Here is a 26,878-nt window from a genome sequence, read left to right as displayed (position 1 = left end):
GAAGAATAACCCTTAATAAAGCGCCTATAGTAATTGGAGAACCCAATAAATCTCTGAACGGCCTTGAGACCCTTGGGTAGAGGCCAATCCAGAATGGACTGGAGCTTATCCGGGTCCATCTTAAATCCCTCCCCAGAGATCACATAACCGAGGAAATTTACTTGGGATTGATCGAAACTACATTTCTCCAATTTGCAGTACAGCACATGTTGAAGAAGTTTGTGCAAAACCCTTCTGACCTGATCGTGGTGAGTCTCAATCTCTCTAGAATGTATGAGTATATCGTCCAGGTATACAATAACACACTCCTGCTGAAATTCCCTAAGAACCTCATTAATCAGATCCTGGAATACAGCCGGTGCATTACATAACCCAAAAGGCATAACAGTATATTCATTATGACCGTAGCGAGTATTGAACGCCGTCATCCACTCGTGTCCCTGCTGGACTCTCACCAAGTTATATGCCCCTCTGAGATCTAACTTGGTGAAAATGGTAGAACCCTTTAAACGATCAAAGAGTTCGGTAATAAAAGGAATGGGATAAGCATTCCTAATGGTTATCTTGTTCAAACCTCGATAGTCAATACAAGGCCTAAGTGAACCATCCTTCTTTTTAACAAAAAAAAATCCAGCCCCGGCAGGGGAGGAGGATCTCCTAATGAATCCCTTGTCTAAATTCTCGTGAATGTACTCCTCTAGAACTGAATTCTCTTTAGTAGATAACGGGTATACATGACCCCTGGGAGGCATGGTACCCGGGAGTAGGTTAATCTTGCAATCAAAGGATCTGTGTGGAGGTAAAGTATCGGCTCTCTTTTTATCAAATACTGCCTTTAAATCCAGGTACTGAGGTGGTATTTGAGTCTCTGTAGGATTAGAGAAGTTAGCCGACGTGTTCGCCAGGCAAAGAGGAGAGACCTTCCGCAAACATTTCTCCTGACAACTCTGACCCCATGAAATTATCTCCCCTAACTCCCAATTAATGATAGGGTTGTGTCTCTTTAACCAGGAGTACCCCAGGACTATGGGAATAGAAGGAGAGGAAATGATCAAGAGGGATAGGTCTTCCTCATGCAAGATACCAACAGTTAAATTAACAGGTATGGTCTCACGGAAAATAACAGGCTCAAGTAAAGGTCTACCATCTATGGCCTCAACGGCCAGAGGTGTCTCCCTTAACTGGGATGGGATAGTATGCTTGTTAACAAAAACTTGATCGATAAAGCTCTCAGCAGCTCCAGAATCAATCAAAGCCATAGTTTTTACTACTCCCTTCTCCCAAGTCAAAGAAACGGGTAGCAGAAGCCTGTGATCTTTATAATTGTGAACAGAGGACAAAATAGATACACCCAAGGCCTGTCCTCTAGAGAAACTTAGGTGCGAGCGTTTCCCGAACGATTGGGACAATTTAGGCGTAGATGACCTCTGTCTCCACAGTACATACATAAACCCTCCCTTCTCCTGTACTGTCTCTCCTCCTCTGTGAGGTGAGTATTACCTATCTGCATAGGCTCAGGAAAACGTGAGGTTTCGATCTCAGAATTTCGAAATGCAGGAGCTAGTTTAAAGGAGGGTCTACGAGTTCTATCTCGAGTGTTCTGCCTCTCTCTTAAGCGTTCATCAATGCGAGAGATAAAAGAAATTAGATCCTCCAAATTCTCAGGGAGCTCTCTAGTAGCGACCTCGTCAAGGATTACATCTGATAACCCATTTAAAAATACATCTATATAAGCCTGTTCGTTCCACTTTACCTCTGCCGCCAAGGATCTGAACTCTAGTGCATAATCCACAAGTGTTCGATTTTCCTGTCTAAGGCGCAACAGTAACCTAGCTGCATTGACCTTCCTACCAGGGGGGTCAAAAGTTCTTTTAAAAGCAGCTACAAAGGCATTATAGTTGTAGACTAACGGGTTATCATTCTCCCATAAAGGATTAGCCCATCGCAGAGCCTTCTCAATGAGTAACGTAACAATAAATCCAACCTTCGCTCTATCTGTAGGATAGGAACGGGGTTGTAATTCGAAATGGATGCTGATCTGGTTCAAAAAGCCACGACACTTCTCAGGAGAACCGCCATAACGTACTGGTGGAGTAATACGAGAAGAAGCACCAACAGTAGCTACTTCTAGACCTGAACTTACAGGAGAGATCGAAGGAGTACGTGTCTCCTCTGGTGGGTTACTAGCACGAGACAATAGCGCCTGTAGTGCTAGGGCCATCTGATCCATCCTGTGTTCCATGGCGTCAAACCTGGGGTCGGAAGAACCAAGCTGACTGTTTGTACCTGCAGGATCCATTGGCCCTGTCGTAATGTCAGGATCGGGACAGGGATCCAACACGCAGAGTACAAACAGTAGAAAGGTACGTATACCGGGCCTTAGAATGGCCGGACTAACGTACATAGAGTAACAGAGAATAGTCAGAGACAAGCCGAGGTCGAGGAAACGAGAAGACAGGTAAGCGAGAGACAAGCCGGGTCAAAGGGATAACAGAGAAAAGCAGAATAGTACAACAAGCCGGGTCAAAACCAAAGAGAATACTAGAATACAAGAGCACTGAGTGACTAGACAAGCTAGAACCACGACAGGGCAATGAGCTGCCGAGAGAAGCAAGCTTAAATACCCTGAGTCCGGAGAGTAGACACGCCTCAGCTGAGTGCTGATAGGATAAAGCCAATAGAGTGGCAAGTCGCTCGGGATAGCGTGAAGACGTCATGTATCGAGCGTCGTGTTAGAAAAGGAAGCGGATCCTTTGCGGCCAGCGTTAGAATGACTGGAAGGACCGCGAGGAACGGCAGATATGGCGTGTCTAGAGGGATAAACAACTAAGTCTCTACCCTTCTCAAAGGTAGAGACCTCAGGTACCCTGACAACGTGTAAGGATTCAGAATATTCTTTCAAACCCTTACACATTGTGTGTACGTATTTTTTGTCTTAAGTTTGTGGCTTTAAAGAGGTTTACGTTGTTTCTATGATGTGCATAACATGTTCTTGTAAATGTTTGTTAAATTTTTCCTGGAATTGTAATTTTTCAATCTGAATAAAGATAGTCACATCCCTGATACACACTGACACAGAGCAGAATAGGGACTGTTCCCCGTACATAGGGTCACTTGGCAGATATGGATTGACACCTATCCTAATGATCCCTGATACACACTGACACAGAGCAGAATAGAGACTGTTCCCCCTACATAGGGTCACTTGGCAGATATGGATTGACACCTGTCCTCAAAACCCATGATACACACTGACACAGAGCAGAATAGGGACTTTTCCATCTACATAGGGTCACTTGGCAGATATGGATTGACACCTGTCCTCAAAACCCCTGATACACACTGACACAGAGCAGAATAGGGACTGTTCCCCCTACATAGGGTCACTTGGCAGATATGGATTGACACCTGTCCTCAAAACCCCTGATACACACTGACACAGAGCAGAATAGGGACTGTTCCCCCTACATAGGGTCACTTGGCAGATATGGATTGACACCTGTCCTCAAAACGCCTGATACACACTGACACAGAGCAGAATAGGGACTGTTCCCCCTACATAGGGTCACTTGGCAGATATGGATTGACACCTGTCCTCAAAACCCCTGATACACACTGACACAGAGCAGAATAGGGACTGTTCCCCCTACATAGGGTCACTTGGCAGATATGGATTGACACCTGTCCTCAAAACCCCTGATACACACTGACACAGAGCAGAATAGAGACTGTTCACCGTCCACAGAGACCATGATACACACTGACACAGAGCAGAATAGGGACTGTTACCCCTACATAGGGTCACTTGGCAGATATGGATTGACACCTGTCCTCAAAACCCCTGATACACACTGACACAGAGCAGAATAGGGACTGTTCCCCCTACATAGGGTCACTTGGCAGATATGGATTGACACCTGTCCTCAAAACCCCTGATACACACTGACACAGAGCAGAATAGAGACTGTTCACCGTCCACAGAGACCATGATACACACTGACACAGAGCAGAATAGAGACTGTTCACCGTCCACAGAGACCATGATACACACTGACACAGAGCAGAATAGGGACTGTTACCCCTACATAGGGTCACTTGGCAGATATGGATTGACACCTGTCCTCAAAACCCCTGATACACACTGACACAGAGCAGAATAGAGACTGTTCCCTGTCCACAGAGACCATGATACACACTGACACAGAGCAGAATAGAGACTGTTCACCGTCCACAGAGACCATGATACACACTGACACAGAGCAGAATAGGGACTGTTACCCCTACATAGGGTCACTTGGCAGATATGGATTGACACCTGTCCTCAAAACCCCTGATACACACTGACACAGAGCAGAATAGAGACTGTTCCCTGTCCACAGAGACCATGATACACACTGACACAGAGCAGAACAGAGACTGTTCACTGTCCACAGAGACCATGATACACACTGACACAGAGCAGAATAGGGACTGTTACCCCTACATAGGGTCACTTGGCAGATATGGATTGACACCTGTCCTCAAAACCCCTGATACACACTGACACAGAGCAGAATAGAGACTGTTCCCTGTCCACAGAGACCATGATACACACTGACACAGAGCAGAATAGAGACTGTTCACCGTCCACAGAGACCATGATACACACTGACACAGAGCAGAATAGGGACTGTTACCCCTACATAGGGTCACTTGGCAGATATGGATTGACACCTGTCCTCAAAACCCCTGATACACACTGACACAGAGCAGAATAGAGACTGTTCCCTGTCCACAGAGACCATGATACACACTGACACAGAGCAGAATAGAGACTGTTCACCGTCCACAGAGACCATGATACACACTGACACAGAGCAGAATAGAGACTGTTCCCCGTCCACAGAGACCATGATACACACTGACACAGAGCAGAATAGGGACTGTTCCCCCTACATAGGGTCACTTGGCAGATATGGATTGACACCTGTCCTCAAAACCCCTGATACACACTGACACAGAGCAGAATAGGGACTGTTCCCCCTACATAGGGTCATTTGGCAGATATGGATTGACACCTGTCCTCAAAACGCCTGATACACACTGACACAGAGCAGAATAGGGACTGTTCCCCCTACATAGGGTCACTTGGCAGATATGGATTGACACCTGTCCTCAAAACCCCTGATACACACTGACACAGAGCAGAATAGGGACTGTTCCCCCTACATAGGGTCACTTGGCAGATATGGATTGACACCTGTCCTCAAAACCCCTGATACACACTGACACAGAGCAGAATAGAGACTGTTCACCGTCCACAGAGACCATGATACACACTGACACAGAGCAGAATAGGGACTGTTACCCCTACATAGGGTCACTTGGCAGATATGGATTGACACCTGTCCTCAAAACCCCTGATACACACTGACACAGAGCAGAATAGAGACTGTTCCCTGTCCACAGAGACCATGATACACACTGACACAGAGCAGAATAGGGACTGTTCCCCCTACATAGGGTCACTTGGCAGATATGGATTGACACCTGTCCTCAAAACCCCTGATACACACTGACACAGAGCAGAATAGGGACTGTTCCCCCTACATAGGGTCACTTGGCAGATATGGATTGACACCTGTCCTCAAAACGCCTGATACACACTGACACAGAGCAGAATAGGGACTGTTCCCCCTACATAGGGTCACTTGGCAGATATGGATTGACACCTGTCCTCAAAACCCCTGATACACACTGACACAGAGCAGAATAGGGACTGTTCCCCCTACATAGGGTCACTTGGCAGATATGGATTGACACCTGTCCTCAAAACCCCTGATACACACTGACACAGAGCAGAATAGAGACTGTTCACCGTCCACAGAGACCATGATACACACTGACACAGAGCAGAATAGGGACTGTTACCCCTACATAGGGTCACTTGGCAGATATGGATTGACACCTGTCCTCAAAACCCCTGATACACACTGACACAGAGCAGAATAGGGACTGTTCCCCCTACATAGGGTCACTTGGCAGATATGGATTGACACCTGTCCTCAAAACCCCTGATACACACTGACACAGAGCAGAATAGAGACTGTTCCCTGTCCACAGAGACCATGATACACACTGACACAGAGCAGAATAGAGACTGTTCACCGTCCACAGAGACCATGATACACACTGACACAGAGCAGAATAGAGACTGTTCACCGTCCACAGAGACCATGATACACACTGACACAGAGCAGAATAGGGACTGTTCCCCCTACATAGGGTCACTTGGCAGATATGGATTGACACCTGTCCTCAAAACGCCTGATACACACTGACACAGAGCAGAATAGGGACTGTTCCCCCTACATAGGGTCACTTGGCAGATATGGATTGACACCTGTCCTCAAAACCCCTGATACACACTGACACAGAGCAGAATAGGGACTGTTCCCCCTACATAGGGTCACTTGGCAGATATGGATTGACACCTGTCCTCAAAACCCCTGATACACACTGACACAGAGCAGAATAGAGACTGTTCCCCGTCCACAGAGACCATGATACACACTGACACAGAGCAGAATAGGGACTGTTACCCCTACATAGGGTCACTTGGCAGATATGGATTGACACCTGTCCTCAAAACCCCTGATACACACTGACACAGAGCAGAATAGGGACTGTTCCCCCTACATAGGGTCACTTGGCAGATATGGATTGACACCTGTCCTCAAAACCCCTGATACACACTGACACAGAGCAGAATAGAGACTGTTCCCTGTCCACAGAGACCATGATACACACTGACACAGAGCAGAATAGAGACTGTTCACCGTCCACAGAGACCATGATACACACTGACACAGAGCAGAATAGAGACTGTTCACCGTCCACAGAGACCATGATACACACTGACACAGAGCAGAATAGGGACTGTTACCCCTACATAGGGTCACTTGGCAGATATGGATTGACACCTGTCCTCAAAACCCCTGATACACACTGACACAGAGCAGAATAGAGACTGTTCCCTGTCCACAGAGACCATGATACACACTGACACAGAGCAGAATAGAGACTGTTCACCGTCCACAGAGACCATGATACACACTGACACAGAGCAGAATAGGGACTGTTACCCCTACATAGGGTCACTTGGCAGATATGGATTGACACCTGTCCTCAAAACCCCTGATACACACTGACACAGAGCAGAATAGAGACTGTTCACCGTCCACAGAGACCATGATACACACTGACACAGAGCAGAATAGGGACTGTTACCCCTACATAGGGTCACTTGGCAGATATGGATTGACACCTGTCCTCAAAACCCCTGATACACACTGACACAGAGCAGAATAGGGACTGTTCCCCCTACATAGGGTCACTTGGCAGATATGGATTGACACCTGTCCTCAAAACCCCTGATACACACTGACACAGAGCAGAATAGAGACTGTTCCCTGTCCACAGAGACCATGATACACACTGACACAGAGCAGAATAGAGACTGTTCACCGTCCACAGAGACCATGATACACACTGACACAGAGCAGAATAGAGACTGTTCACCGTCCACAGAGACCATGATACACACTGACACAGAGCAGAATAGGGACTGTTACCCCTACATAGGGTCACTTGGCAGATATGGATTGACACCTGTCCTCAAAACCCCTGATACACACTGACACAGAGCAGAATAGAGACTGTTCCCTGTCCACAGAGACCATGATACACACTGACACAGAGCAGAATAGAGACTGTTCACCGTCCACAGAGACCATGATACACACTGACACAGAGCAGAATAGGGACTGTTACCCCTACATAGGGTCACTTGGCAGATATGGATTGACACCTGTCCTCAAAACCCCTGATACACACTGACACAGAGCAGAATAGAGACTGTTCCCTGTCCACAGAGACCATGATACACACTGACACAGAGCAGAATAGAGACTGTTCACCGTCCACAGAGACCATGATACACACTGACACAGAGCAGAATAGAGACTGTTCCCCGTCCACAGAGACCATGATACACACTGACACAGAGCAGAATAGGGACTGTTACCCCTACATAGGGTCACTTGGCAGGTATGGATTGACACCTGTCCTCAAAACCCCTGATAAACACTGACACAGAGCAGAATAGGGACTGTTCCTCCTACATAGGGTCACTTGGCAGATATGGATTGACACCTGTCCTCAAAACCCCTGATACACACTGACACAGAGCAGAATAGGGACTGTTCCCCCTACATAGGGTCACTTGGCAGATATGGATTGACACCTGTCCTCAAAACCCCTGATACACACTGACACAGAGCAGAATAGGGACTGTTCCCCCTACATAGGGTCACTTGGCAGATATGGATTGACACCTGTCCTCAAAACCCCTGATACACACTGACACAGAACAGAATAGGGACTGTTCCCCCTACATAGGGTCACTTGGCAGATATGGATTGACACCTGTCCTCAAAACCCCTGATACACACTGACACAGAGCAGAATAGAGACTGTTTCCTGTCCACAGAGACCATGATACACACTGACACAGAGCAGAATAGAGACTGTTCACCGTCCACAGAGACCATGATACACACTGACACAGAGCAGAATAGGGACTGTTACCCCTACATAGGGTCACTTGGCAGATATGGATTGACACCTGTCCTCAAAACCCCTGATACACACTGACACAGAGCAGAATAGAGACTGTTCCCTGTAAACAGAGACCATGATACACACTGACACAGAGCAGAATAGAGACTGTTCACCGTCCACAGAGACCATGATACACACTGACACAGAGCAGAATAGGGACTGTTACCCCTACATAGGGTCACTTGGCAGATATGGATTGACACCTGTCCTCAAAACCCCTGATACACACTGACACAGAGCAGAATAAAGACTGTTCACTGTCCACAGAGACCATGATACACACTGACACAGAGCAGAATAGAGACTGTTCACCGTCCACAGAGACCATGATACACACTGACACAGAGCAGAATAGAGACTGTTCCCCGTCCACAGAGACTATGATACACACTGACACAGAGCAGAATAGGGACTGTTACCCCTACATAGGGTCACTTGGCAGATATGGATTGACACCTGTCCTCAAAACCCCTGATACACACTGACACAGAGCAGAATAGGGACTGTTCCCCCTACATAGGGTCACTTGGCAGATATGGATTGACACCTGTCCTCAAAACCCCTGATACACACTGACACAGAGCAGAATAGAGACTGTTCACCGTCCACAGAGACCATGATACACACTGACACAGAGCAGAATAGGGACTGTTACCCCTACATAGGGTCACTTGGCAGATATGGATTGACACCTGTCCTCAAAACCCCTGATACACACTGACACAGAGCAGAATAGGGACTGTTCCCCCTACATAGGGTCACTTGGCAGATATGGATTGACACCTGTCCTCAAAACCCCTGATACACACTGACACAGAGCAGAATAGAGACTGTTCCCTGTCCACAGAGACCATGATACACACTGACACAGAGCAGAATAGAGACTGTTCACCGTCCACAGAGACCATGATACACACTGACACAGAGCAGAATAGAGACTGTTCACCGTCCACAGAGACCATGATACACACTGACACAGAGCAGAATAGGGACTGTTACCCCTACATAGGGTCACTTGGCAGATATGGATTGACACCTGTCCTCAAAACCCCTGATACACACTGACACAGAGCAGAATAGAGACTGTTCCCTGTCCACAGAGACCATGATACACACTGACACAGAGCAGAATAGAGACTGTTCACCGTCCACAGAGACCATGATACACACTGACACAGAGCAGAATAGGGACTGTTACCCCTACATAGGGTCACTTGGCAGATATGGATTGACACCTGTCCTCAAAACCCCTGATACACACTGACACAGAGCAGAATAGAGACTGTTCCCTGTCCACAGAGACCATGATACACACTGACACAGAGCAGAATAGAGACTGTTCACCGTCCACAGAGACCATGATACACACTGACACAGAGCAGAATAGAGACTGTTCACCGTCCACAGAGACCATGATACACACTGACACAGAGCAGAATAGGGACTGTTACCCCTACATAGGGTCACTTGGCAGATATGTATTGACACCTGTCCTCAAAACCCCTGATACACACTGACACAGAGCAGAATAGAGACTGTTCCCTGTCCACAGAGACCATGATACACACTGACACAGAGCAGAATAGAGACTGTTCACCGTCCACAGAGACCATGATACACACTGACACAGAGCAGAATAGGGACTGTTACCCCTACATAGGGTCACTTGGCAGATATGGATTGACACCTGTCCTCAAAACCCCTGATACACACTGACACAGAGCAGAATAGAGACTGTTCCCTGTCCACAGAGACCATGATACACACTGACACAGAGCAGAATAGAGACTGTTCACCGTCCACAGAGACCATGATACACACTGACACAGAGCAGAACAGGGACTGTTACCCCTACATAGGGTCACTTGGCAGATATGGATTGACACCTGTCCTCAAAACCCCTGATACACACTGACACAGAGCAGAATAGAGACTGTTCCCTGTCCACAGAGACCATGATACACACTGACACAGAGCAGAATAGAGACTGTTCACCGTCCACAGAGACCATGATACACACTGACACAGAGCAGAATAGGGACTGTTACCCCTACATAGGGTCACTTGGCAGATATGGATTGACACCTGTCCTCAAAACCCCTGATACACACTGACACAGAGCAGAATAGGGACTGTTCCCCCTACATAGGGTCACTTGGCAGATATGGATTGACACCTGTCCTCAAAACCCCTAATACACACTGACACAGAGCAGAATAGAGACTGTTCCCTGTCCACAGAGACCATGATACACACTGACACAGAGCAGAATAGAGACTGTTCACCGTCCACAGAGACCATGATACACACTGACACAGAGCAGAATAGAGACTGTTCACCGTCCACAGAGACCATGATACACACTGACACAGAGCAGAATAGGGACTGTTACCCCTACATAGGGTCACTTGGCAGATATGGATTGATACCTGTCCTCAAAACCCCTGATACACACTGACACAGAGCAGAATAGAGACTGTTCCCTGTCCACAGAGACCATGATACACACTGACACAGAGCAGAATAGAGACTGTTCACCGTCCACAGAGACCATGATACACACTGACACAGAGCAGAATAGGGACTGTTACCCCTACATAGGGTCACTTGGCAGATATGGATTGACACCTGTCCTCAAAACCCCTGATACACACTGACACAGAGCAGAATAGAGACTGTTCCCTGTCCACAGAGACCATGATACACACTGACACAGAGCAGAATAGAGACTGTTCACCGTCCACAGAGACCATGATACACACTGACACAGAGCAGAATAGAGACTGTTCCCCGTCCACAGAGACCATGATACACACTGACACAGAGCAGAATAGAGACTGTTCCCCCTACATAGGGTCACTTGGCAGGTATGGATTGACACCTGTCCTCAAAACCCTTGATACACACTGACACAGAGCAGAATAGAGACTGTTCCTTGTCCACAGAGACCATGATACACACTGACACAGAGCAGAATAGAGACTGTTCACCGTCCACAGAGACCATGATACACACTGACACAGAGCAGAATAGGGACTGTTACCCCTACATAGGGTCACTTGGCAGATATGGATTGACACCTGTCCTCAAAACCCCTGATACACACTGACACAGAGCAGAATAGAGACTGTTCCCTGTCCACAGAGACCATGATACACACTGACACAGAGCAGAATAGAGACTGTTCACCGTCCACAGAGACCATGATACACACTGACACAGAGCAGAATAGAGACTGTTCCCCGTCCACAGAGACCATGATACACACTGACACAGAGCAGAACAGGGACTGTTACCCCTACATAGGGTCACTTGGCAGATATGGATTGACACCTGTCCTCAAAACCCCTGATACACACTGACACAGAGCAGAATAGAGACTGTTCCTTGTCCACAGAGACCATGATACACACTGACACAGAGCAGAATAGAGACTGTTCACCGTCCACAGAGACCATGATACACACTGACACAGAGCAGAATAGGGACTGTTACCCCTACATAGGGTCACTTGGCAGATATGGATTGACACCTGTCCTCAAAACCCCTGATACACACTGACACAGAGCAGAATAGAGACTGTTCCCTGTCCACAGAGACCATGATACACACTGACACAGAGCAGAATAGAGACTGTTCACCGTCCACAGAGACCATGATACACACTGACACAGAGCAGAATAGAGACTGTTCCCCGTCCACAGAGACCATGATACACACTGACACAGAGCAGAATAGGGACTGTTACCCCTACATAGGGTCACTTGGCAGGTATGGATTGACACCTGTCCTCAAAACCCCTGATACACACTGACACAGAGCAGAATAGGGACTGTTCCTCCTACATAGGGTCACTTGGCAGATATGGATTGACACCTGTCCTCAAAACCCCTGATACACACTGACACAGAGCAGAATAGAGACTGTTCCCTGTCCACAGAGACCATGATACACACTGACACAGAGCAGAATAGAGACTGTTCACCGTCCACAGAGACCATGATACACACTGACACAGAGCAGAATAGGGACTGTTACCCCTACATAGGGTCACTTGGCAGATATGGATTGACACCTGTCCTCAAAACCCCTGATACACACTGACACAGAGCAGAATAGAGACTGTTCCCTGTCCACAGAGACCATGATACACACTGACACAGAGCAGAATAGAGACTGTTCACCGTCCACAGAGACCATGATACACACTGACACAGAGCAGAATAGAGACTGTTCCCCGTCCACAGAGACCATGATACACACTGACACAGAGCAGAATAGGGACTGTTACCCCTACATAGGGTCACTTGGCAGGTATGGATTGACACCTGTCCTCAAAGCCCATGATACACACTGGGGGGAGCTACTGTCCTCCCCAACCCCTGCGCGGTGGGTGGGGGCCATAAATCACAATGGGGGGACCTACTGTCCTCCCCCCTTGGCCCCCACCCCTGCGCGGTGGGTGGGGGCCATAAATCACAATGGGGGGGCCTACTTTCCTCCCCCCCGGCCCCCATCCCTGCACGGTGGTTGGGGGGCATAAATCACAATGGGACGGACCTACTGATAGGAGTGGAGTATTGTTCATATCAGTTTAATACCTTCCGCGTCTCCTATCAGTGGACGTGTATATGGCAGCCATTTTAGGAACCGCACACCTGGGACCCGAGCAAGGTCACCTCGTTCAAGCTGCTCTGGTTCCTTGATGAGCCAGCTGCCCGTGAGTTAACATGTCCCGTGGAGAAGCACTCTGTCCTGTAAAGCCTCACCACAAAAAAATTAAATAAATAACAGCACTCGGAGTGGTGAGTTTAGTAAATGTTCATATCAGTTTAATACCTTCCGCGTCTCCTATCAGTGGACGTGTATATGGCAGCCACTTTAGGAACCGCACACCTGGGACCCGAGCAAGGTCACCTCTTTCAACAGGCGACATGATTTGGCCCTGTAAAACTATCCTGGATATTCTCTACAATTTCTATGGATATGGCATTGATTTATGTAACAGGGAGATGGAAGAAGATGCTTGGTCGGTCCTCTTACTTGAAATTTGGGGCACTGCACGGGCAAGCTAATGTGCCACCAGATAGGAGTGGTGAGTTTAGTATTGTTCATATCAGTTTAATACCTTCCGCGTCTCCTATCAGTGGACGTGTAAATGGCAGAGATTTTTAATTGTTGAATCACCTCCCCTTTTTAGGCCAAGGTGGGAAGATGCTTAGACCACTGGTATATTGGTGCCATCTTGGAGGATTTTTTTTTTGTTTGGTTTTTGAAGCCACAGTGCTGCACCAGTGGGCCTAAAAATTAGGCATGTACACATGCCTGAAAAATTTGGTATTGTTGCAGCCGCTGCTGTAGCAGCGGCCAGAAAAATTGATGTTTGTTTCACAGGCAGAAAGTGCCCTAAAACATGGCGGCTTGAACCCTAGTTGGTGGCGGATAAGTCACGCAAGTCAAACGTCATTCAGAGCTAAAATACAGCAGCATGTGGACCATTTTTAGCCCAAGGCAGCTCATCTCATCAGGCCTTTTTTAAGCGAATGTATCGCCCAGTGTCAGTCCCTTCGGGATCCATCCCTCATTCATCTTAATAAAGGTGAGGTAATCTAGACTTTTTTGACCTAGGCGACTTCTCTTCTCAGTGACAATACCTCCTGCTGCACTGAAGGTCCTTTCTGACAGGACACTTGAAGCGGGGCAGGCCAGAAGTTCTATCGCAAATTGGGATAGCTCAGGCCACAGGTCAAGCCTGCACACCCAGTAGTCAAGGGGTTCATCGCTCCTCAGAGTGTCGATATCTGCAGTTAAGGCGAGGTAGTCTGCTACCTGTCGGTCGAGTCGCTCTCTGAGGGTGGATCCCGAAGGGCTGTGGCGATGCATAGGACTTAAAAAGGTCCGCATGTCCTCCATCAACAACACGTCTTTAAAGCGTCCTGTCCTTGCCGGCGTGGTCCCCCTGTTAGATTCCCATTGTGCTGTGACATCACCCTTATACGCTGTGTAAAGCATACTTTTTAATTTATTTTGCAAATGCTGCATCCTTTCCGACTTGTTGTAATTCGGTAACATTTCCGCCACTTTCTGCTTATACCGGGGGTCTAGTAGCGTGGACACCCAGTACAGGTCGTTCTCCTTCAGCCTTTTTATACGAGGGTCCCTCAACAGGCAGGACAGCATGAAAGACCCCATTTGCACAAGGTTGGATGCCGAGCTACTCATTTCCCGTTCCTCCTCCTCACTGATGTCATTGAAGGTATGTTCTTCCCCCCAGCCACGTACAACACCACGGGTACCAGATAGGTGACAACGAGCACCCTGGGATGCCTGTTGTGTTTGGTCTTGCTCCTCCTCCTCCTCCTCAAAGCTACAATCCTCCTCTGACTCCTCTTCCTCACAATCCTCTTCCAGCGTTGCCGCAGGTCCAGCAAGCGATGCTGATAAGGCTGTTTCTGGTGGTGATGGTGACCACAACTCTTCCTCTTCACGCTCATCTACAGCCTGATCCAGCACTCTTCGCAGGGCACGCTCCAGGAAGAAAACAAATGGTATGATGTCGCTGATGGTGCCTTCGTTGCGACTGACTAGGTTTGTCACCTCCTCAAAAGGACGCATGAGCCTACAGGCATTGCGCATGAGCGTCCAGTAACGTGGCAAAAAAATTCCCAGCTCCCCAGAGGCTGTCCTAGCACCCCGGTCATACAAATATTCATTAACAGCTTTTTCTTGTTGGAGCAGGCGGTCGATAATTAGGAGTGTTGAATTCCAACGTGTAGGGCTGTCGCAAATCAAGCGCCTCACTGGCATGTTGTTTCGCCGCTGGATATCGGCAAAGTGAGCCATGGCCGTGTAGGAACACCTGAAATGGCCACACACCTTCCTGGCCTGCTTCAGGACGTCCTGTAAGCCTGTGTACTTATGCACAAAGCGTTGTACGATCAGATTACACACATGTGCCATGCACGGCACATGTGTCAACTTGCCCAACTTCAATGCCGCTATCAAATTTTTTCCGTTGTCACACACCACTTTGCCGATATCCAGTTGCTGCGGAGTCAGCCACTTTTCCACCTGTGCATTCAGGGCGGACAGGAGTGCTTGTCCGGTGTGACTCTCTGCTTTCAAGCAAGTCAAACCCAAGACGGCGTGACACTGCCGTATCCGGGATGTGGAATAGTACCTGGGGAGCTGGGGGGGTGCCGTTGATGTGGAGCAAGAAGCAGCGGCACAAGAGGACTCAGCCGAGGAGGTTATGGAAGAGGATGGAGTAGGAGGAGTAGAGGAGGTGGCAGCAGGACTGCCTGCAATTCGTGGCGGTGTCACCAACTCCTCTGCAATGCCACGCATTCCTTGCTTGTCAGCCGTCAGCAGGTTTACCCAATGCGCAGTGTAGGTGATATACCTGCCCTGACCATGCTTTGCAGACCAGGTATCAGTGGTCAGATGGACCCTTGCCCCAACACTGTGTGCCAGACATGCCATGACTTCCTTTTGCACAATCGAGTACAAGTTGGGGATTGCCTTTTGTGAAAAGAAATTCCAGCCGGGTACCTTCCACTGCAGTGTCCCAATAGCTACAAATTTTTTGAACGCCTCAGACTCAACCAGATTGTATGGTAAAAGTTGGCGGGCTAATAGTTTGGACAAGCCAGCTGTCAGACGCTGGGCAAGGGGGTGACTTGGTGACATTGGCTTCTTACGCTCAAACATGTCCTTGACAGACACATGACTGTGGGCAGATGAGCGGGAACTGCTCAAGGCGGGAGACGGAGTGGCGGATGGTTGAGAGGGGGCAAGAAGGACAGCAGTGGTTGACGTGGCTGAAGATGCTTGACCAGGAGGAGGATGGCGGCTTTGAGTAGGCGTGCTGCTTGTACTCATGTGTTGATCCCATAGGCGTTTGTGATGTGAGATCATGTGCCTACGCAAAGCAGTTGTACCTAGGTGGGTGTTGGACCTCCCACGACTCAGTTTCCTTTGGCACAGGTTGCAAATGGCATCGCTGTTGTCAGAGGCAGACACACAAAAAAAATGCCACACTGCTGAGCTCTGCAATGACTGCATTCTGGTGGTGGACACAGCATGCGTTGATTGGCGTGCTGTCGGGCTGACCCCGGGTGCCGATGCATGCTGTCTGACTGTGCCACTAGCTCCTTGCGACGACCCCCCCTGCTTCCAACTCGTCTCCTCCTCCTCTCTGTCTCCCCATCTGAACTTTCGCCCTGTTCTTCTTCTTGCCGAGCGGGCACCCACGTGACATCCATGGACGCATCGTCATCATCAACCGCTTCGCTTGTATCTGACAACTCAGAAAAGGAAGCAGCAGCGGGTACAACATCATCATCATCACACCGTACCTCCATGTGTTTAATGCTGCCTGCCTGAGACATATCCCTGTTATCTACATCCTCTAGCAATAATGGTTGCGCATCACTCATTTCTTCAAACGGGTGTGTGAATAACTCCTCTGACATACCAAGTAAAGCGGCTGTGGTGCTAGTTTTGGTGGTGGCGGCAGGCGGGTGAGTGGTATCTTGAGAGGTGCCTGAAGCTAAGCTGGAGGAGGATGGTGCGTCAAGGTTCCGAGCGGAGGCTGTACAAGATTGGGTGTCCTGTGTTAGCCAGTCAACTATGTCCTCAGAACTTTTCAAGTTCAGGGTACGTGGCTTCTGAAAACTGGGCATTATTCTAGGGCAAAAGGGAATCACAGCACCACGGCCCCTGCGGGGTGGCCTGCCTCTGCCTGTCATTTTTTGGGGGATTAGTGGTACTATGCATGCAAGCTACTGTGAGACCAGATACAGTTCTGCAGAGCACACACTGTAGGCCTGACACACCCGCTTGAAGACAAGTAACTGCTATTCAATCTATAACCGTGAAAAATAAATTTTGGTTTTAAAAGCACGCTATAGAGACACCAGATATGATTGGCAATGTGCACTGGAACAGTTCTGGAGAGCACACGCTGAAGGAAGGACTGACAGAGCCGCTTGAAGGACACTGACTGGCTGCTATTAGCTTACACTAGAAACCTTTTTTCTTTGTAAAAGCACGCTAAAGAGACACCAAATATGATTGGCAACTGTCAAAGCACGCTGGAACAGGTCTACAGAGCACACGCTGAAGTAGGCCTGACACCCAGACGCTTGCAGACAACTAACTGCTCTTCTATTACAGTGAAAAATAATTATTTCTTTTAAAACTAAAGCTTAAGCTATTGTAAAAACAGATATGAGTGGTGGCACTGGGCAAGAGGGCACAGTATCCACTGTGAACCTCACACAGAAGCTGGCAGGCAGGCAACTGCTCTTCTATTACAGTGGAAACAAAATTTTGGTTGTAAAAGCACGCTATAGAGACACCAGATATGAGTGGCAACTGTCAAAGTACGCTGGCAGGGTTGTGCAGGGCACACGCTGAAGGAAGGCCTGACAGAGCGGCTTGAAGGACACTGACTGGCTGCTATTAGCTTACACTGGAAACCTTTTTTCTTTGTAAAAGCACACTAAAGAGACACCAGATATGATTGGCAACTGTCAAAGCACGCTGGCACAGGTCTGCAGAGCACACGCTGAAGTAGGCCTGACACCCAGACGCTTGCAGACAACTAACTGATCTTCTATTACAGTGAAAAAAAATGATTTCTTTAAAATCTAAAGCTTAAGCTATTGTTAAAACAGATATGAGTGGTGGCACTGACTGTGCAAATGGGCAAGGCATCCAACCTGACACAGAAGCTGGCAGGCAGGCAACTGCTCTTCTATTACAGTGAAAAAAAATTATTTCTTTTAAATCTAAAGCTTAAGCTATTGTAAAAACAGATATGAGTGGTGGCACTGGGCAAGAGGGCACAGTATCCACTGTGAACCTCAAACAGAAGCTGGCAGGCAGGCAACTGCTCTTCTATTACAGTGGAAACAAAATTTTGGTTGTAAAAGCACGCTATAGAGACACCAGATATGAGTGGCAACTGTCAAAGTACGCTGGCAGGGTTGTGCAGGGCACACGCTGAAGGAAGGCCTGACAGAGCCGCTTGAAGGACACTGACTGGCTGCTATTAGCTTACACTGGAAACCTTTTTTCTTTGAAAAAGCACGCTATAGAGACACCAGATATGAGTGGCAATTGTCAAAGTACGCTGGCAGGGTTGTGCAGGGCACACGCTGAAGGAAGGCCTGACAGAGCCGCTTGAAGGACACTGACTGGCTGCTATTAGCTTACACTGGAAACCTTTTTTCTTTGAAAAAGCACGCTATAGAGACACCAGATATGAGTGGCAATTGTCAAAGTACGCTGGCAGGGTTGTGCAGGGCACACGCTGAAGGAAGGCCTGACAGAGCCGCTTGAAGGACACTGACTGGCTGCTATTAGCTTACACTGGAAACCTTTTTTCTTTGTAAAAGCACACTAAAGAGACACCAGATATGATTGGCAACTGTCAAAGCACGCTGGCACAGGTCTGCAGAGCACACGCTGAAGTAGGCCTGACACCCAGACGCTTGCAGACAACTAACTGATCTTCTATTACAGTGAAAAAAAATGATTTCTTTAAAATCTAAAGCTTAAGCTATTGTTAAAACAGATATGAGTGGTGGCACTGACTGTGCAAATGGGCAAGGCATCCAACCTGACACAGAAGCTGGCAGGCAGGCAACTGCTCTTCTATTACAGTGAAAAAAAATGATTTCTTTAAAATCTAAAGCTTAAGCTATTGTTAAAACAGATATGAGTGGTGGCACTGACTGTGCAAATGGGCAAGGCATGCAACCTGACACAGAAGCTGGCAGGCAGGCAACTGCTCTTCTATTACAGTGAAAAAAAATGATTTCTTTAAAATCTAAAGCTTAAGCTATTGTTAAAACAGATATGAGTGGTGGCACTGACTGTGCAAATGGGCAAGGCATCCAACCTGACACAGAAGCTGGCAGGCAGGCAACTGCTCTTCTATTACAGTGAAAACAAATTATTTATTTAAAATCTAAAGCTTAACCAATTGTTAAAACAGGTATGAGTGGTGGCACTGACTGTGCAAATAGGCAAGGCATCCAACCTGACACAGAAGCTGGCAGGCAGGCAACTGCTCTTCTATTACAGTGAAAACAAATTATTTATTTTAAATATAAAGCTTAACCAATTGTTAAAACAGATATGAGTGGTGGCACTGGGCAAGTAGGCACAGTATCCAATGTGAACCTCACAGAAGCTGGCAGGCAGGCACCTGCAATTACATTACACAGGAAAAAAAAAAAAAAAAAAAAAAAAAGCAGCCTGATGTTATAGCCCTAAAAAGGGCTTTTTGGGGTGCTGTCCTTACAGCAGAGATCAGATGAGTCCTTCAGGATTGTAGTGGACACTGAATACCCTAGCCTAGCTATCAATTTCCCTATCTAATCAGCAGCAGCTAAACTTTTCCCTCCTCTCATGCAGCTTCAGAATGAATCGAAAATGGATGCTGGGAGGGAGGTTGGAGGGTGTGGAAGGGAGGGAGTGCTGCTGATTGGCTGGAATGTGTCTGCTGACCGAGAGGCACAGGGTCAAAGTTTGCCCAATGATGACGAATAGGGGGCGGATCGAACTGCGCATGTGTCCGTCCGCCGTGGCGAATGCGAACACGCTAAGTTCGCCGGGAACTGTTCGCCGGCGGACAGTTCGGTACATCACTAGTTAAGACTTATCCAACTGTTATAGTGTTATATATTTAGTGACATAACACCCTGACTAGTGCATTATAAACTACATTAAATATTTAGCAGGTATAAAAAAATAATTATTTAGGCCACAAATTTTCGAGTTCATCTTAAGTCATTAATTTAAAATTCCATATATTTATCTCTTTATTTTCTGTTTCTCACCTAATATGGTTGAGGCTGTTGACTGTATATACAATACCTATCTCAGTAAATTGGGGTGCTCGAGTAATAAAATTGCTAAGTAGAGGCACAATTTGATGAACAATTACACAGGAAGAGGTTTCAATTTACACTCCAATACTAATACAATATCTCCTCACAAAAAAATGAAGTTGAAATAAAAATAGGGTGAAAGTATAAATATCTCCCTACAAAAAAGGAGGACATTAGCAATGATCCATTCCCTATTCCCACCATGTTTCCTAGGGTATGTTAGTTCCTATTAATTGAAGAGGATGGATGGCATATATTAAACATGATATGAATATCTCCTTTCAAAACATATGCCGTTACCTTACCGGGCCGGATCTACATGCCAGGTGCATGTAGTCTCAGAAGAGTAAAATGACCCCTACTCTCCCTCTCATAAATAAAAAAAGAAAAGGCATATTAAGTAAATGTAATGGATTATTAACTGGACATTGCATTTCTGAAAATGTTTAAAAACATGTAGTCACATTTTAAAACAGCAAAAGTATATATGTATGTATAACTTTGTATATTATTATTATATACTTATGTATATTAGATGTTGTTAGGTTATAAAGAGGTTGACAGTTTGAAAAAGGTTTGAAAAAGGTTGACATTTGAGTTAGTTTACATACAGTGTGTAGTATTTTTGTTTGTGGGTTTATGATCAGAGCGGTGTTAAATCTAGTATTTGGGTACCAGGGTGTTCAGGAGTATTGTGTTTAGGGTAAAAGCTAGGTTAAATGTAATATTAGTGTACATAAAGCGTTTAGGTTTTTTTAAAACTTTTTTTTTTAGATATTGTGATCATTATAAATACAGCAAGTCATAAAGATAATATATATAAGAAAATAACATAAGTACCATCCCACTTAAAGGGACATGCATCACTTTGAGATAGCTGTCTCATTCAAAAGCTTTAGATGTGAATGAGACTGTTGTCTCACTCTGAAGACTGAAAAAAGCAGGTAAATATGATTATTTTCATTCTTCCATTTAAAGCTTTGTACACCTACTCAAAGGGGGATACTGATTTAAGCAATCAGTGTCTTATCCCTAGGAATGCTGGGGAATATATTTTGGCCATGCCTGAGAGATAAACACATGTGCAGTTGGAACACCTTGCAATATCCTGACAGGGGGGGAGAGGGAGTCTGATCAGTATGATTGTGCAGAGCAGTCTCCAGTGTCAGGTTTCTCTCTCCTCCTACTGAACAATGATGCCATGTTTCTTCCATTAATGGACTGGCTTGAAACTGAGATATGTGGTTAAAAAAAAGGGGAGGGTGAAGGCTAAAGAAACTTCTGTAGCTGAGAGGCTTGCCCAATATTGCAATCTGATCATGTTTATAGTAAGTTTAGAAATATTAATTCTTACGTTTCAAAGATTTTGTTGCTTTATTTTGGTTTGTATATTTGTTTAAAGGTGTTTGCTTACTGGTTTAAAAAATAATTGCAAAGTGATGAATGTCCCTTTAAGTTTCACAAAGGTTCTTTATAAGTGCTAGACTAGCACCTGTAAGCAGGTACCTACATTGCTTAAAGGAAAATCCAGCCCTAAATTCCTTATTTAATTGATCAAATATTGTGAATTCGAAATTACCGTATTTTTCTGTGTATGAGAGGCCCCCATGTATAAGACGACACCTGTTTTTTGAGCCCAAAATCAATATTTTAAACATCAAATAGAACAACTTTGATATTTTAGAGGTGACTTCTGAGTAGAACAACACACTTCTGATTCTCATGCCTCCCCTGTGCTACAGTACTCTGTGAAATTAATGGCGCCATAGTGCATACTGGGAGACTACAGCTCACACAATACAGCAGGTGGTATGACGGCATGCTGGGACATCACAGCAGTATTCCCTCTGCTCCCTGATCCCCATTTCCTCCCCCATAAATATAAATCAGAAAGCAAGACCTACCTGAGGTGGAGCAAACCTTAATATGGCTGCTACTTTTATGGTGTGGCAGGTCTCTGGAACTCTGTTGATGGTAAGTGCTGATGTGTGCTAGAGCTACCACACATATATAGGGACCTCTTCCTCCTTGCCACAGCATTCAGCAGTGGATCGGCGGGAGGGAGGCCAGGTATGTGTTGTGGCACTCTGAAACGCGGCAGGCACCAGCTTAACTTAGGCCCCATGCACAAGTGTTTTATTTTTTAACCCCTGCAGTGACATTCCGTTTATAGGACGACCGTCAATTTTAGACAACATTTAAAAAAAAAAAAGACTCTATAGACTTATACATGGAAAAATACTGTATGTGACGGTCTTAACTTACACTATTTTCAGACCAGTTTCTTTTAAATAATAACAAATATAGAATCAGATAAATGTTACTGTGTACAAATTTGAGTGTTATTTACCTAACTTTTCAATTATGAAAATCTTTGATTTTGCTAGTCCGTTTTGTAATTTTGGACGTTAAACTTAAAGCAATGTACATTTGTTTGCTATATCTGTAATGTTTAACTACAAGAGTAAGCTTCAAAATTCATGATGATTTTGTGTTGTCATGCATTTATTCATATTATCTAAAAGGTTAAAGGAAAATACACATTTTTAGATAAGACAACTCAGTTCTTTTAATTTAAATATGTAAAGACAAGAAACTGATATGAAATATGTGAAATATTTATACTGCTTATTTACAATTCTATGTAGAACTTGTAAATAGCATCACAGTTTATTAAGATGCCACAATTGGTAAATTTTCTATATATCCTTATAGAGTTGTATATACCCAAAATGAGCAAGAAATAACACTCTCCCAGCTGTGTTTAAGTTAATAGGAAGATTTATAGATATGTGCAGTGTCAACTTTTTAACAATGTTTTCTTTTCATCACTTTCACACTTATTGCTTAATTGTTTCTTTTATTTCAACTCTTCAAGCTTTACTATTTTCTAAACATTTATTTTCTATCTATCCATCCCATGAACAGCTCTCTTGTTGCATACTTTCTCTCTTAAAGTCCATTGTTCTTCTAACTTGTCTCATGCTTTCTACAGCTATTGCTCTTTCTCTCTCTCTCTCTCTTTCACTGTCTTCTTTTTACCATTTTCTGTAGACATCAAAGAAGATGAGGAGACAGTTACTTGCAAGTACCACGGGTAAGCCCATACGAAAGTATATCTTATCTACCCACTGGCAGTGAACATGTAACCAGCAAATAGGGGATACACAATTTGAGCAATAATAGCATTCTGAAGACCTAGAAATAGACCAAACATAGTGTTCCCCAAAGAACCAACAGTGTAAATTTGAAGATAAAAAGAAGAAAGGTAGCACTAAAAGAAAGAACTATGAAAGAAAATATGTTACAGGCACAGACAGTAACCTAAAAGTATGAGCATGCTTTATGAGAGCACAAAGCCAACCAACATGGCAATATGCACAAACAATACATTGAAAAAGAAGTGGCTGCTAACGAGATCTCCAAGGAGTTGAAAAAAAAAAAAAGATTATTGCCTTCATTATAAAATCATTTATTTTATTGTTGTTAAATAAAAACAGATATACAGCATTACACACCATAAAAATAAATAAAAATAAATAAGAAAGTAACATGGGCATAAACAGACCATCACATTTTGTGCCTATTTGCACTTTTTCAAAGGCTATATTTCACATGCACAGATAACAGTTACTAACAAAAAGACTCTTAGTAACATAACTTATAGCCAAAAATATTGCTAATACTTTCCCACAACAGGTGCATCAAAAAAGTATACATTATGACATAGAAATATGATCATCTGAAACATTTAAATGGAAAAGGCAAGCACTCTGATTGGCTGGCTTACAACCGACCAATCAGAGCACTATACTGATTGCAAAGTGTGGGAAAGCCTACATAAAGGTTTTTTGAAGTTCATTCTGCACAGAGCACTCGAGGGGCTAACTTGGATTTAATATACAGTATTGTATTTTGTATTTCAATATTAACGCTATGAATTATTCGTTTTCTTTCGGGTTTTTTTTGTCAGGGGCTGAAGAAAAGAATATGTAAGAAGAAGTAAAATGTTTAATGGTGAGTATAATTTTTTGTCACAGGTATTAGAAATTCTCCTCCCCCACCCCCCACCATCACTATCATTAGGGAGGGTTATTTTTAATGGAAAGTCCACCATCTTCCCATATTAAATATCCCCACTCTAAGCCCATGTGGGGTTTAACATGTCCACTCCTATTGGTTATTAAAAACGTCCCCCTTTCCACCTATGGGTGGGGGCTACAGTGGAATTAGGTTTCCCATGGTTATAACGTTAAAAGCCACCCACCCACTGCCTATGGGTGGGAACTGGAGGGAACACTAAGACCCCAGTTTAATAAATAGCCCCAACCCGCTGGCCATGGGGGGACAGGAAGTGCACAGTGATCTGTCATCCTCCACATTATTTAAAGCCTCACCCAATGCTCATGGGTAGGAGAACTGGGCGACCAGGTCCCTCATATTATTTTACAATGGCTGCCCAGTCTCTTGTGTTTTTTTAGTTACAATCAGCAACCACAAATATAGGGGCCAGACTTATTATATTATATTATACTGGCCAGCCTCCACATGGCTAACCCTTGCATGGTCAAGGGTTGTTAACTATTTGTCAGCAGACAAATAGTGCTTCATATTATTGTTCACTTGAAAAACGCATTTACCTGCTGGTTGCTAGTGCTGCCAAAGAGCAAATAGTACTTCAATTATTGTTCACGTGCAAAAAGCGTGTAAATTATAATTTGCAAATATGCATCTTGCTGTGTTTATTCATTCTCTTTTCACTGTAACATCTTTGCATAGGGTTCTGATGTGAAAAGCACTGATTTTCAACCCGGCACGGAATGAACCCAGCCTACTTACACAAATTCGGTCGTGCTAACCACATTTTAACTGGAATGATCTTTAGTATATATGAAAATTGTCATTCCATCAGCATTCAGCAATTTTCACCAAATTTTGTTGATCCGTACAACATCCATTGTTTAGTGAATTATAGTGTCAGTGCTCTTAAAATGCTTAGTTGTTGCGTGTATTGTTCCCATGAAAATAACTTGATTTGTATAGTATCTGTAAAACTGTGTAATAGTAATCAAGCACCATTTATATTGATGAGTAATTACAAATATTTTGCAGTTCTCTTACCTGTCCAAACTCATTGCTGTCATAATAGCAGTGCAGGCAAACTGATTGCATGTATCCAAAGATGTTATAATTGTGCAGAGGGCACTTCCGAATACCCATTCTCCCCCACGAGCCCACTGATGGATAAGAAATGGCATTCCAATAATGTGAACCAAATCTGCCACTGCCAGATTACAGATATAGATATCAGGAATAGTTTTTCTTCTAGATCTGAAATAGAAACAAATGCATCTAGTTAATTGCCCCCTTAGTGGTTAAAATGTTAGCAAAGTGGTGTTCCAAAAATTAATTTAAATACACTTAGCAGACTCAATGCGTTAATTACTCATTAACAAAAAAAATAGACTTATTTGGAACAAAAATAAATTCCACTTAAACATGATTGCACATTTTTCAATTATGATCTAAATTTGTAAAAGGTTGTGGTGTAAAATATTTATTTCAAGGATATTGACATACTGTGTGATTGTTTCAGTGGAAGTAACTTAGTAACACCAGAATCTATTTTATATCTGTTTTAGTAACATCCTTATTAAGCTTTTTCAGACAGATGAAGACATCAGGGAAGAAATCCATGACAACTGCTTTTTCTGTGTGAGTATGAATGTCATTACTTATGATTTGGAGCTGAATGTCACAGGACAAGTGCTATAGCGTATAATAAGCATTTTATGTCATTAGTGCTTTATTATTGCTATGATTACTCTGCAGAACATCAACAAATTCAGTGATTGTGTAAATAGTGTTTTATTTTGTTTGCCCATGTAGAGAATGTGTTTGTTGCTATGGGTGATATGACACCAAGGGGTTTATTCACTAAATATATCAAAAATTGTGTATTACAGAACACCTATATAGTGGATAAACCACACTCAGTGGGTAACAAATAAAGTATACGATTTAGCCAATTAACTGACAGTATGTAGATGAAGGACTCCTCCAGGTCTTCAATACAAACAATAGCAAAATACCAACAGGTTATCTACAATACAATAATAGTAGAAAAACATAGGGCAATATTGTAAAAATAACATGGAATGTGAAAAGGAAAGAAATTCACTCACAAACACAGGTTGAGTGAAGGCATATCAAGGACTGGAACCTACCATCTTCTTGCCAGATTGTGTTGTGCATGTATACTACTGTCTTCTTGTAAGTCTGTCTTGTAATAAACAATTGTTTTTAATGAGATT

At 44.8% G+C, this 26,878-nt stretch overlaps 1 protein-coding gene across 1 annotated transcript in view; it reads right to left on the bottom strand.

Annotated features, from left to right (window-relative positions):
- Positions 1-26,878, bottom strand: part of MCHR2 (melanin concentrating hormone receptor 2) — a 229,736-nt gene that overhangs the window by 87,346 nt on the left and 115,512 nt on the right. The window contains exon 3 of the mRNA XM_063441312.1: positions 25,686-25,895. Coding sequence (XP_063297382.1) covers positions 25,686-25,895 — 210 coding nt within the window. The remainder of the gene's footprint in view (positions 1-25,685; positions 25,896-26,878) is intronic.

Source organism: Pelobates fuscus, chromosome 2 (assembly GCF_036172605.1).
Source record: "Pelobates fuscus isolate aPelFus1 chromosome 2, aPelFus1.pri, whole genome shotgun sequence".
Taxonomy (NCBI): domain Eukaryota; kingdom Metazoa; phylum Chordata; class Amphibia; order Anura; family Pelobatidae; genus Pelobates; species Pelobates fuscus.
The sequence above is the reverse complement of the archived record's forward strand: the minus strand, read 5'-3'. Positions and strand labels throughout refer to the sequence as shown.